At 40.2% G+C, this 13,763-nt stretch overlaps 1 protein-coding gene across 1 annotated transcript in view; it reads right to left on the bottom strand.

Annotated features, from left to right (window-relative positions):
• Positions 1-2,804: 2,804 nt before the first annotated feature.
• The window catches only part of epha4b (eph receptor A4b), an 81,582-nt gene continuing 70,623 nt past the window's right edge, over positions 2,805-13,763 (bottom strand). Inside the window, exons 14-19 of the mRNA XM_040142989.1 lie at positions 10,972-11,033; positions 7,281-7,490; positions 4,721-4,870; positions 4,358-4,551; positions 3,157-3,297; positions 2,805-2,904 (exon numbers count right to left, since the gene is read on the bottom strand). Coding sequence (XP_039998923.1) covers positions 2,805-2,904; positions 3,157-3,297; positions 4,358-4,551; positions 4,721-4,870; positions 7,281-7,490; positions 10,972-11,033 — 857 coding nt within the window. The remainder of the gene's footprint in view (positions 2,905-3,156; positions 3,298-4,357; positions 4,552-4,720; positions 4,871-7,280; positions 7,491-10,971; positions 11,034-13,763) is intronic.

Genomic DNA, 13,763 nt, shown 5'->3' on the forward strand with positions numbered 1-13,763 from the left:
CTGACGATCCACATAGAAAAAAACGGAAATAAAGAAACAACATTGTTCTTGAATGGCTGTGTAGAGTTACTTGTTCATATATTCAAACTGTGTTTCTCTTTATAAGAGAAAAGGTTTTTCGGATGAGAATAACCAATGAGTTTGGCAAGCATAAGGCTATCTCAGGTATCATTGGGTGGGGTTGCTGGTGTGTAAACCTCCCCAAATTGAGTAAAAAGCAGGACCGTGCTACTTTTTTACCTCACCTGTAAACCCACAAAGTACTGTAACCTAGTTAGTTACTGCTCCTTGACCTTGGAAGTACTGCTTCGTTACTACTTAGGTAGTAAGCAAGTAAGCTAGACATGCTAACAATCATAGCTTATCTTAGAATAGATAAATTGACCTGATTAATCTATTTCTTACACTTTTGCTCGTGTTTTAGTTTTGGGAAAGGCAAATAATGACATTGCTCTCCAAACTTGATGCACTTACTCTTACTACGACTCCATGCATACCACTTCGGTATGTGAAGAAATGCAAAGCCTCACAGGTCTGCTGTGCCTAGGTACAATTGCTAAGCTACGATCAGACAATTGCAGTTCTGGGGGATGGGGTTTAACAAATGTTCAATTTGTGTTGAAATTTGATCCGAGTTTTTCTTATATCTCAACCTTGCTCCTTCCCTCCCTTCCTCACAACAAGCATTTCGAAAGTTATGTTGTATGCAGAGACAGGCTTAAAATGTGAATGAAATTACTGTATAAGGTGGGTATGCAAATCAAGTATTATGTATATGTATATTATGTATCTATAAGGAAAGTACATTCTACTCATTCTAACGCTATGGTAGAAACTGCAGTCACTGTCACCTGTCAATCAAAGCTGAAGCTTCGCACCATGCTACATTCCTTTGTTCAGACCACCAAATCACCTCCCTTCATTTTTCTCCTGTACCACCCGCCCCTGAACGAGTACTTCAGAAATCTCTTTTTCACAATAAAAGTACGTCATAGTCATCATCATTGTTATCATTACAAACATTCTAACATTGGAAATCAACACTGTACATATTTTACACTATGATACAATCATATATACTGTATTTTATGCCACTGTTGGTCCTATAGAGTACCACATATATTAAAACTGAGTTTGGGAGTACAATAAAAGCAGGTTCAGTGCTATTAATGCAGTGCACACAAAGAGGGTCCCATCATATCTAATCTTGTAATAAATGTGATAAGCAGCAGCAGTTTCCTTCTGACAAGTTAGAACCAACAAACCAATTTATTTGCTTTTCGCTGTAAACATTGTTTTTTAAATTTACCTTATGGGTTTTGGTTTGAAACTAAGGATGCTTGAAATAGGTTAGCGTGACTTATAACGACAAAGTGAGATAGTACAAGACACACAAATCATATTTTTTTTTTAAAGTAAAATTTACCCTTTCTTGGTGGCACAGCTAAAAATCAACACTGCATATATTTCATCTTGCTGAAAAAGGGGTCCATTCCAGTGCTCCGTTTCATCAGGCAAACTATTTTGAGAAAACACTGTAATTATTGGGACTGGCCTTGTATAAACATCCAGCCATAGGAGCTGATGAAAGGAAAGAGAATGTTAGGAATGGTGGTATGTTGCCCAGATGAACATTTCAAGGTTACTGTACTGTACATGGCACAACACTGGAAAAACAAGTTACACGTTCTTAACAGTGTCAACTCTATCATGACCTTTGCATCACCTTTGCTTTACACAAAACACTATAAATTTCTTAACACACCTGAAACATGGGAAGGCAAACTCTTAGGCTGAAATATCCCCAACAACATCATACTGTAACAGCTGAGTAGACAGTGTTGTTTGGAATAGACAGTTATGGAGGAGTAAAAATTTCTCTGTGCTATCACCACATTAAGCACTTTCTGCTGTTACTTTGCACTCAGTTACATCGTAAGTGCAAGCAGACAAGCAAACATGCACTGGGTTTAGTTGCTATGGAAGTGTGTCCGAGAGCAGTCGCTAGGGAAGCCCTTGTCCTGGTCAAATACAATATTAAACGAATCATACTACATGAGCTAGCAAAATGTAAATCCCTCTCTATCACTAAAGGTCCAGTATTTCTGTTCCCCTCAACCCACACATTCATGTCATTCAGAATCTTGGCTCATTCATTGGTTTTCTGTACACAGAAAGCAATGGAAGGGGCCATACATGTACTAGGTAATAACTCCTATTAAGGTCGGGCAATATAAACCTCACCACCAATACAAACGTTAGGTCCATCTCTACGGTTGTGGTACACACAGCCCATATAAACAAATATCTACACATATACATATCTTCCAACCCTTTTTAAACTCTTCAAGGTGAAAACTCAAAACAAACAAAATGACAGTAAAAACCAACTGTACACCTCACAGACAGTGATGATAATTATATTCTGATTTGTTTTTTTGTCATTTCTTTTGTTAAAAATCTTTTTTTTTTCTTCTTTTGTTGAGCTGATATGATGTGAAATGATCTGGGATGCTCTACATGTGGCCTGATGTTGGACATGCGTCTCTCTGTTGCTCCATAATGGTGGTTGTGTTGCTGGGACTCTGAGTGCTAAAGCCAGAAGTGCCCATCGAGGATGGGAAGAATGGTGAAACTGCGAAAAGGTGAAGGAGTCAAGTGTCCGTGTTGTCTCCATCTCAGTGTGTCTCAAAATCAATGAAGGCCCGAGCACAGAGTATCCGTTGCAACTCCATTTCAGGGGGGAACTCGTCACGGGAGCATCCATTTTGGCTCTGTCTCACTGTGTGTTTATGTGGACACTGTTATACTTGGACGTGTGTCCCCTGGGTCTGCAGGCTCTGCACACTGGACAAAATCTTCTTCTGGTGGCCAGCCAGAGTCACACCCATCTTACCCAATTCACTACAAGGAAGACAGAAAAAATACAGAAAAAATAGGATTTATTAATGATATTTTTAGAGAAATAAATCTATCTAATAAATCTATGTCCTGCAAATGCCAAGCAGCTGCTGAGATTTTCTTGTCCAAGATACTTGTTTAAATCCCCTTCTTTAATTTCAAATGACACCCAAGCGGAATGTAATATGTCTTTACTGACAATCTTGACCTTTTGAGTGGTTCATTTAACAGGGATGAGACACCAGCCATCTGTACCTGACACTGATGTAGAGGATTGAGTCCAAGCTGACATATCCAGCACTGGAAAAGCTCTCCTTATACTGGCCCATCTTGATGGCCTCCAACCACTCATCCACTGTGCTCACACTGAACTCTGGGGTGGACGGGTCCTCCCTGCTGGGATACAAAGCACACTCACAACTCAATTAAGTTTCAGACTGTTGAGTGGCTAAATAACAGTTTCCGACTTGTGCTAAGGGCAGTTATTTGGCCTTGGAACTGATACTAAATCTAACTTCTGTTAGAGTATTCATAATCATAAATAGTAATAGTAATAAAAACTGTCAGGGGCACATTTGAGGCGCTAGTTAATGCTTATTCATGGTGCTGGGTCTGGATTTGGACAGAATAGTTTCAATTCTGCAACAGCCGCTGCATGACAGACTCAAATCCACTATTGTCCAATACTGACTTATTTGCTTGCTTCCTTTTGTTATAAATTGTTATGAATGATCTGTGTTTATTCATTTTAACGCTCAAACTTGGTATATACCCTACATACACAGGTCTCATTGCATCTGCACTTACGTACAATATGCAATTACATACAGTGCTGTATGTCCTTCATTTAAAGCCATGCCATAGTCTATAAGTCCTGTGTGTAAGACCCTTCTTTCTGATAATGTTGTTCATTCTGTCTACAATGTGTAGCCTCTTGTTAGTAGTGCTTTTTGAGTTTCTGCTGTCTTTTCAGTTGTGCAGGGATTTTCTTTTTTCTGTTTAGACTGTCTTCTGTCTCCTCTGAAAAGGACTGAAATATCTTCTGCTGCACACTCTGTCTGTTGGTCTGGTTCAGAGCATCAGCCAAATGCCTGAAGTGCAAAATGTAAATGTAATGATATGCTATGGATGTTTTGAATACAGCCGGGGAGGCAGGGTGTCTAAACTGAATGTGAGACTATGGGTATGCAAAACCTGAAACCTATATTTATATATTTTGTACACTGACAAATATTACTTTGTTGAATGAAAGATAAGAATGTGATTTCACTGAAAATAATGACACTTCCTACTTTGCACAGTTTTCAATACTGACAAAGTAGATGTACAATGTAGATCTAAGCCAGTGATTATGTCTTCTATGCATGTACCATCCTATAATCTAATCCAAGTATCTCAAGACTATAACGTATGCATGTGTCAGTCCAAGTGTTGAATTTAGCTTTCTCCCACTCACCATACTGAGCTGTTTGCCAGCTCTCTGAGGCTGGCTGGGTTTCTGATGAGCTTGTCCAGGATTGTAACAATCTGTCCAAACTTTGGCCTGTCGCTGCGTCCTTTCTCCCAGCAGTCCAACATGAGCTGGTGCAACACCACAGGACAGTCCATCGGAGCAGGGAGACGGTAGCCCTCATCTATTGCTTTGATCACCTACAAGGAGATAGAGGCAGATATCAAGTTCTGTAATCAGTACAAGAAAGGGAAATAAAAAGGCCAGGAAATTTGATTTTCATAGTTAAGAACTGAGCTGAGGTTTGAGGAAAAAATATAACGTTGTTAATACTGTAGCAGAGACATGATGTATGTGTTTATGACTCACATCCTGGTTGGACATCTCCCAGTAGGGCCTCTCTCCATATGAAATCACCTCCCACATGACGATACCGTAACTCCACACATCACTGGCTGAGGTGAACTTCCTGTAGGCTATAGCCTCTGGGGCCGTCCATCTGATGGGGATCTTCCCTCCCTATAAATGATTTACATCACAGTCAGCATATTCTTGGCACACTGAATATGTCACCATGAACACAATGTTTTACCCTGTGTATAATAGTGTAAATATTTAAAGATTGTTTTATTGGTATGTTTTTGGCTAAGTGTGGTAGTAAATCAAGAGCAGATCTGAAAAGGAAAATTCTAAGATGGTGCCCGCAGTGAAGCCTGGTGCCTACAATAACAGGGCAGATGAGATTATACACCAACTTGACAGAACAACACTCCTCTCTAATATTCCCACAACATAAGGTCACTTTCTGTTGCCATCGATTTCCCTTTCTTCTTCGATGCTGCTCCTGCCTTTGTTGTTGATGCGCAGATCAAAAGGATTCCATAAAACCAACTGTATAGACACAATAGGCAGTGTGATACCCCGCCCTCTCTCTCTCGTCTACACAAAGACGGTACCTCTATAGGGCTCGGTTCAGCTTTTTAACATGCGGCAGCTGCCTCTGCACCACCTAGCATTCCCCATCTCTGCTTGGTCAAAGTCAAATAAAAGACAAAGCTGCCAAGTCACTCGGTACTGTACTTTCATTTCCACCCCCCCTTGTCCACCCCTACACCATCTTTTTTTTTCTCTTAACAGCCCTCACTGGATCCTTCCCCTTACCTTCCTTAAATTTTCTCTCTCAGCCTCTCTAGATCTCAGTCTTATTTGATATCCACTTCTCTCTCCTTGTCTCTTCCCCATCTCTGCATCGGCCTCTCCCTTTCCCTCTCCCCTCCATGCCTGCAGCTCTCCATCTAGGTCTCCTGACATCAGTCGGAGTGTGTGTGTGATTGCAATAGAGCAGTCAGCGGCTGATACACTCCTCCCAGGGCAATGCTAATGCCATATTAAAAATAACATCCCCAACACTTCCTATGAATATGAATAATGCCATCTCCTTGTGGGCATTTTAGATGAGGTACTCCGAAGTGGTTTAACTCACTGACGTTTGAGTTCCTTCATTCTCTCAGAGCTCTGTGAGAGGATGGTTATGTTACCAAAGACTTCTTCGATTTGACTATATATAGACAAAAATATAAAAGGGCTGTGGAGTTTGTGTGTATACATTCATCCTGTGGATGCATTTAATTTTGAGAACAGCATACGTTTATACCATCAGTTGTGCGTGGTAAAAGCATTCTTGCTGACATCACCAGCTCATCTTGGCTCTGGTGATTACACCTTAACACCTTAACATACTCTATCTTAACAAAGTGGTCCACTTGACTGAATTAGGTTTTTAAAAAAAATAGTTTTCAACTGTGTTGACCATGAGATGTGGTGAACAGATACAGACGCTATCCTCACTGTTATTTTACTTATTGTATTTATTATCATACACCACACTGCTGCTATTCATTCTCATGTATATATTTAATTTTTTTTTATTTTTTCCATTTAAGGAATCAAAAAAAACAACAACAAAACAACCACAACAGAGGCAGTGCTATTGTACTATATTAACTGTCCAATGCAAAATATCAACCTTAACTTTACCTTCAGATAAATTAAAAAAATAATAGTTTTCAACATTGAGATAGTTTTCAACATTGAGATCTATATATATATATATATATATATATATATATATATATATATATATATATATATATATATATATATCTTATGTTTAAAATGCCATGGAGACGTCAGAGCCCCTAATAAATTACAAAGGGGCTTATTTAGTCAGGACTGTTTTCCGTGGAAATGACCATGGACGACGATCAACTGCATATTAGCTGCCAAGATGACAGGTTGTACTTACCTGGCAAGTGGGTCCTCACACATCTCCAAAAAACATTGGAGAAAAGTTTTAAGCATGCATTATGGTAGTAAATCAACAAAATATTTGAATATCTAAATGGTTAATTTCTCACCAGTAGAAAATATCAAAACTTTATTTGACAACAGAATAACAGCTATAGGACCAAAATTATAATAGTTCTGAGTCGTGCTCAAAGTCTCCACTATAGCCGGTGGTTAATGTAAAATGCAGGCTGGGATAGTTTTTTGCTTTGATAAACTGGGTGGAGAAAGAACAGTACTGGCTGGTAGAGAACCAACCTGGGATACAATTCATAAATAATATTTAGTCTTAATAATCACAGGAGGTTTTTAAGGCAAAAAAGCGTGTGACCTGTGAAGTGCAAGGAAAAATAACATATATGTCAGGACTAATATGACTAATTATTTGCAGGCATATTTCTTTTATGGTTTTTGGACCCTTGTTGGAGTGGGTTCTCCATTTGAAAATAAATGTATGTACATCTGATTTAAGTAAGGATTGCGCCAACCTGTTTTTTGATTAGGAACAATAATGTTGAGGAGGGGGTGAAATTGGAGATAACATTTATTTTTGACAGACGCAGCCTGTGAAAGTATGTCTTACCCTTGTAGTGTAGGCAGCCTCTGGGTCGTCCTCCAGAACCCGACTCAGGCCAAAGTCCGACACCTTACACACCAGGTTGCTGTTGACCAGGATGTTTCGAGCTGCCAGGTCTCTGTGAACGTAGCTCATGTCTGACAGGTACTTCATACCAGAGGCGATGCCTCGCAGCATGCCGACCAGCTGGATCACCGTGAACTGGCCGTCATGTTTCTGGAAAGAGAGAGAGATAAATTAATGCACAGTGTACAGTGTAAATGCTGACATTAGGCTGCAGCAGAGGTGGCACAGTGATTACTGCTGGGTCCCTCAGCAACCTCAGCTGGAAGTGAAGGTTCAAGCCAGGATTCAAGGGCCTGTGAGGGCAGCAATCCATGCTTCTGAAGCATCCCTGAGCAAGAGTCTGAATCCCTTCCAAACCCTGTTAACTCTGCGCTTTGACCTCTCTCCAGAGGGTGACGAGCAAGAGATGAATTTCTCCTCCCAGGGATCAATGGAGAATCACAAAAAAAAATCCTGCTTGCAGAGGATTGGATCTGACAGAGCAAACAAAACTTTCCTCTCTAACACTGACCATGTGCCCAAGCAGAGCTCACTGGATTTCAGATTTGAGCTGTCTTTGGCAGAGAGGATAGCCTGTTGATCGATGGTAGTCCAGCTCACCTTCCTCTGCCAATTATTTCTGCCCTGGGCTAACGGTCCCCGTTAAAAAGCCATCCATGTTATCAGTCACCCTCTCTCCGTTATATCATATCCTTCCCTCTGTCTCTTTGTTCTCTCCATCCATCTCTGTCTCTCCTCAGTCTCTGTCTCAGAGAGAGAGAACTGTATAACTTTGATTCAGTCTCCATCTATCTATCTTCCTTCATCTTTCTGCATCTTTGCACCCCCCGCACTCCCCTTCCTCTGTCGTTCTTTCTCTGTCTCTCCCTCAGCAGCTGTGGAGTAAGTTAATTAGTCGGTGGTTTTGTGAGATGCTGATTGATTGGACTGTCTAACAAACCTACAGACTTCCTCTATCAATCTGCCCACCACATTGCCTTGCCAGGAAGGAGGAGAAAGGTTGGGCAGGGCAGGGAAAGAGAGAGGAGACAAAATGCAGGGCAGGGGGGTTAGACAAGAAGATGAAGGGGACAAATGAGAAAGGAGGAAAATAACACTTTTTTTGAAAAATGTTTGCATATTACTTAAGTTTTTGCCCCAAAACTAAAAAGAAGAAACTTGAAGAAAAAAATGCAAAGATGGAGGGGACAGATAAAGATAGTGAGAGGGAGACTAGAAAGGAGGAGCTTCCCTGACAAAACAGTGGTTTTGTTATTTCTGAGGGAGAGCTGCTTGTTAAATGGTCAGCATAATTAAAGACTCATGGAGGCCAGAAGCACGGATGAGCTGTAAAACCCGTAAAAGTGATTCCATAATTATATTGAGCCACTGAGGGCACTCTTTATGACCCTCATTACAATACATACTGTAACACACAACATGCATGTTATCTCTGTGTGTGGGTTGTTGTGTGACTGTATGTGGGTGTGTGTGTTTCAAGACATTATGCTTTAGCCATTATTTATCTGTCAGATTTCATTTCATTTTGCTTCAGTGTTGCTGATGGGATTGGTGTCTATTTAGCATTGGGCCTATCATCACAGGCTTAATGGCTTTGGAGCACTGCAGTGATTTTACTGGCTGACAAACATCCCTGAATATGAATCAGAGGGACTTTCAACGTGAGGCACACAAGGGCACAATGAACAATGTAGTCATCTGGGTGTATGCAAAACTCATTCAGGGCTAGTAAACTAAATAAATACTGTGTGTTTGTCACTTCTGCTACATATTGTGTATGAAAAGGGAATCATAAATAACACATTTGTTATATTTCACATTATTATATCCTAGTTTTGTTGCATCTCCCATTAAATGAAGAGCCATTCTTGTTTGTTTAAGAGAAATGCTTCAAAAAGCTTCTGTCAAGTTTGAGAAAATGCATACAGATTTCATAGAAAAATTGAACATGTCTGCAGGTTTGTGATTTCTTTCAGAGCATAGCTTGAAGGACTAATTCCTTAAAAACATCAATTCTTGTAATGGAATATATATTCAACACTTGGAATCGAGCTTTTATCTGCTTAATTTGTCATGAAATAACAAGGTAACAGGCTATACCTGGCCATGAAACTGATTGTCAGTCAATTGTACAATTATTTTTGAGCCTATGAAAATGAGGGACTATGTGTAAAAATGGCTGTAATTCCTAAGTGGTTAATGTGATATATTTTTGTCAAACTGAATGAATTAAAGCTGAAAGTCTAGCGTTCAATCACATCTTGATGGCTTGGTTTTAAATCCACTGTGGTAGTGTACAGAGGCAAAATTACAGAAATTGTGTCACTGTCTTGAATACTTATGGACCTAGCTGTATATACACCATTCAGCCACATTAAAACCAGTAACTCATTTTAAGGTTGTGGCTGATCACTGTATTAAGTGACAGGCTCTTCTAACTCTGGTAATAATGTTGTTTTCAATAACAAAGCAATACCTCCACAGCCTTCCCTTGATTTTTACATCTGTTCACTGATAAGAGGTTCAGCATTTACCTTGAGTAAAATCTACTTCTCAGGACTTACTTTTGTAATACTCTGGCAGGGATTTAAACTCCGTTCCATCACTTGCTCTACAAAATATTTATTTAAGCCAGGCTGTTTACTGTGATCATTTTCAGAGACTTGATCAGCATAGAAATGTCTCTAGGTATATCTCAGTTGACTGTATCTCTCTATACATTCATGATAATGTTGATTATTTTAAATCTCTTTGGCATTTTGGAGGTGATTTTCAATTTTTTTCTCAGTTGCTACTCTTAACCATGTGACTGTGGTGGTATTTCATTACATTTGAAATTAACTGTTTATTTTCATATCCCCTAATGGAGCAAATATTGCACACAAAGCAATACATTTAGTTTGTTTTATTGCCTGTTTGTTAGCAATCTACTACTGCTTTCTGCTCTGGGATATGGGCACTAAGTGCATTTCATACACCCAGTATCAAACATCATGTGATGAAAGTTTAGGGAGGCCATGCATCTGACTGAATGTTTCTCACATGCTCTCTGCTCATTCTTACAAAAGAAAAAGTTGTGTGTATGTATTTGTACTGAGTATATCATGACTACCTCCATTTTTCTTTTACTGTATATTGATGGCATGTTTCTAGAAAATGAGACAGTAATTCTTCCACACAACCTGCACACATTTACGTGTTAAGCAATAGTGTATGCTTCTCAGCACTGAAATGTAGCTTTTACCCTCTTTATTTGATGATCACATATGAAAAATGTGGTTCAAAACCCCTTCAAAAACTCAGATCAGCTGAAATAGTGTTGTTTATTTTAGAGGTTACTTGTTAATTTAAGTCCTTGGTGGACTGAACTGAAGTCCTTGGCAGACTTTGTAAAGTTTTATAGATTTACAGAACTTTCCCGCTTTGAGAGATGAAGGACAATTTTAGTCAGATACATTTATATATTTTTAAAAGAATGCGCATTCGAGTAAAGCAGTTTGGGGGGATGAACTCCACAATTTCAAACACTTTACAGCTGAGACATAATTTTCCACATGGCCTGTGTGAAGACTGGCCCTGAACTTTGGTCAGGTGTGAGCGCTGTCTATCTTCTAGCTCAGCCATGACTCACCTTGAGGAAAGTGTCCAGGGATCCATTTTCCATAAACTCGGTTATGATCATCACTGGCTTACCTACAGAGAGACATTGTAACGCAGCTGTTAGTTGGAGCAGAATTACAAGGAAGAAAGACACAACTATAAAGAGTCGAGGACAGAGAAGTAGTGGAGTCCACAGCTGTGACCAGCCTGCCTCTCTGTCTCTCTGCCTCTCTCTGGGGGATAACATGGCATGTCGTCATCAGTCACACTGACAGCTTCTAATCAGCCCTCTCCATAAACGCCAGGAGATAATTAGAATGGACCAATCCACCAGAATGTGTGTGTGTGCATGTGTGTGTGTGTGTGTGTGTGTGTGTGTGTGTGTGTGTGTGTGTGTGTGTGTGTGTGTGTGTGTGTGTGTGTGTGTGTGTAAGGGGGCCTCCTGAGATCTCATGAATACTAATCAGCTTCATGGGGAAGGGGGTTTTGGTCGGATCACCGTGCTCCTGCACCTGCATGAGTGTGTGTTTCTGTGCATGTGTGTGTGATGAAGGGGCGGCTGAGTGACAGGCCCCATGCACTATGGTCCCCTGGATGGCATCTGGTGGGACTTACAAATGATTAACTAAGTACCTGCAAGCACATGCACGGACACACACACACACACACACATTCACACACCAAAAACAGCAGTTGTCCCTGTTTTACAGGGTTCCCCCTAGCTACCACCCTCCCACTACAGCTGAGCTTTGCCAATAACAAAAACTCACAGAGTGCAGTTACAAATTATTGTTTGTGTGTGTGTGTGTGTGTGTGTGTGTGTGTGTGTGTGTGTGTGTGTGTGTGTGTGTGTGTGTGTGTGTGTGTGTCTGGCTTGTTAACACACAGACTATGTCAGCTCCGATGAATAGGTCACATTTTCCCAATCAGACCTCAGAGATGCTGGGAAAAAAACTTGAGTGAGAGATAAAGAAGGCACAAGAGGGGGAGAGAGACAATAAAGAAGTGGAGCCAGAAGTCTTGTTCTTGAATGTGTCTTCTTAAAGGAGGCTGAAAATATTAAAAAGTAGAAATGAAAGTTTCCCAGACAAAAATCACAGTCTTTCTTTCATTCAAACTCTCCTTATATAGCTCCTTTTCATAAAATAAGACGTGTTTATGTAGGACCTTTCTTTCCTTCCTTCCTTCTTTCTTTTTCTTTCTTTCTTTCTAGTAACTATTAGTTTCATTTCTTGGACTGAATATCACTACTTTTTAATTTGATGTAGTATTTATAGCTTTACTCTTTATTGTTTTGCTTTGGAAACATGTTTACAACGTCATTAAGCTTCATTTGGTTAAACTGAAAAAGAGAGGGAGTAGAGAAATATCAAAATAAGTGAATGGAAGATAAATATAAAAGAATGTATAGTGTATGAGTGTATTGACAAAAAGAGGGAAAAGGGTTGTAAGACAAAGGGGGAGAAAGAGAGTTGAATCAGAGAAGATGAGGGAAGAAAAGAATGAGGAGGGGTCAAGAGCTTGTCATGGAAAGGCAGGAACAACACCACCGAGGCCTACAGTGAGATTGTAGGTAAAGACAGCAATACATCACCTTAAATGAATTCACTATCTCACTGCAGCAAACACACACACACACACACACACACACACACACACACACACACACACACACACACACACACACACACACACACACACACACGTAAAGGGACACACACAGACAGAGTCGCCTGGTCTCTGGTGGTGGTGTCTTCTTTGACAGTAACATTAGTCTCAGGGATAAAAGTGAAAGAGAATTGGATTTTCTTCTGCTGGGGGTGAGGACTGCTGGTCATATTTATCTGCACACGGGGCCTGTTTTGTGTGTGGTGTATTGCTCTGTGTGTGTGTTTTTGTGTGTGTGTGACAGACAAAGAGAGCTGGTTTCAGAGAACTGCAAGTGGGGTGGGACGGCACGATGATGACTGCCTGATCAGAGGTAGAGAACATACACCGATCGTATATGTATATGTATATGTATATGAATATGTGCACACACACGCACATACATATACACATATATATATCCTTACATGTATATGTCTATATACAAATTTATATAAAACCCATATATTAAACCCGTAAATGGTTTTAATGTTGTGTTGTGGCTGATCGGTGTATGTGTGGTTTTGTTGGTGTGTTTGTCGCAACAGTGGCAGATAAAACAGTTGTTGAGACTGATCCTGACTGACAGGAGGTCTAACTCTTCACAGCCTTCACTCCACCTAAGAGATGTGAGTGTTCAGGTGTGAGTGAGAGTGTGTACTTAATTGTGTCCCGGATTGTAGACCCTGTGAATGTGACTACATGTATGTTATTCTGTTTGTCTGTGTGTAGCCATACAGAACAGACGAGCATAAATGTCATATCCTACAAAGTAGACAGCCATGAAATGGAAAAGAGCTATAAAAAACTACCTTTGAAAACCAATTATGTGTTTGAGTGTGTGTGTGTGTGTGTGTGTGTGTGTGTGCGCTATGTGTGTGTGTAAGTCCATGTATGTTGCCATGGAAGAAGAATATCACCTTGAGACCCACAGTGTTAGATGCATTCAAGGGAGAAGCACAATGAACAAATTTATTCTGTTGTCTTGGCTTAGAGGCCCATGTGACACACACACACGCGCACACTATCACTAGCCATCATCTGGACACCTGCCATACAGAATTATCCCTGCAACTCTGAAAGATAACAGAAGTTACCAATAAAACCGACCACACGCACTCACACGCTGTATGTTAGCTCATTCTGTCTCTTTTTGTCAGGTGGCAGCGCAAAGAC

This window comes from Xiphias gladius, chromosome 14, assembly GCF_016859285.1.
Source record: "Xiphias gladius isolate SHS-SW01 ecotype Sanya breed wild chromosome 14, ASM1685928v1, whole genome shotgun sequence".
Taxonomy (NCBI): Eukaryota; Metazoa; Chordata; class Actinopteri; order Istiophoriformes; family Xiphiidae; genus Xiphias; species Xiphias gladius.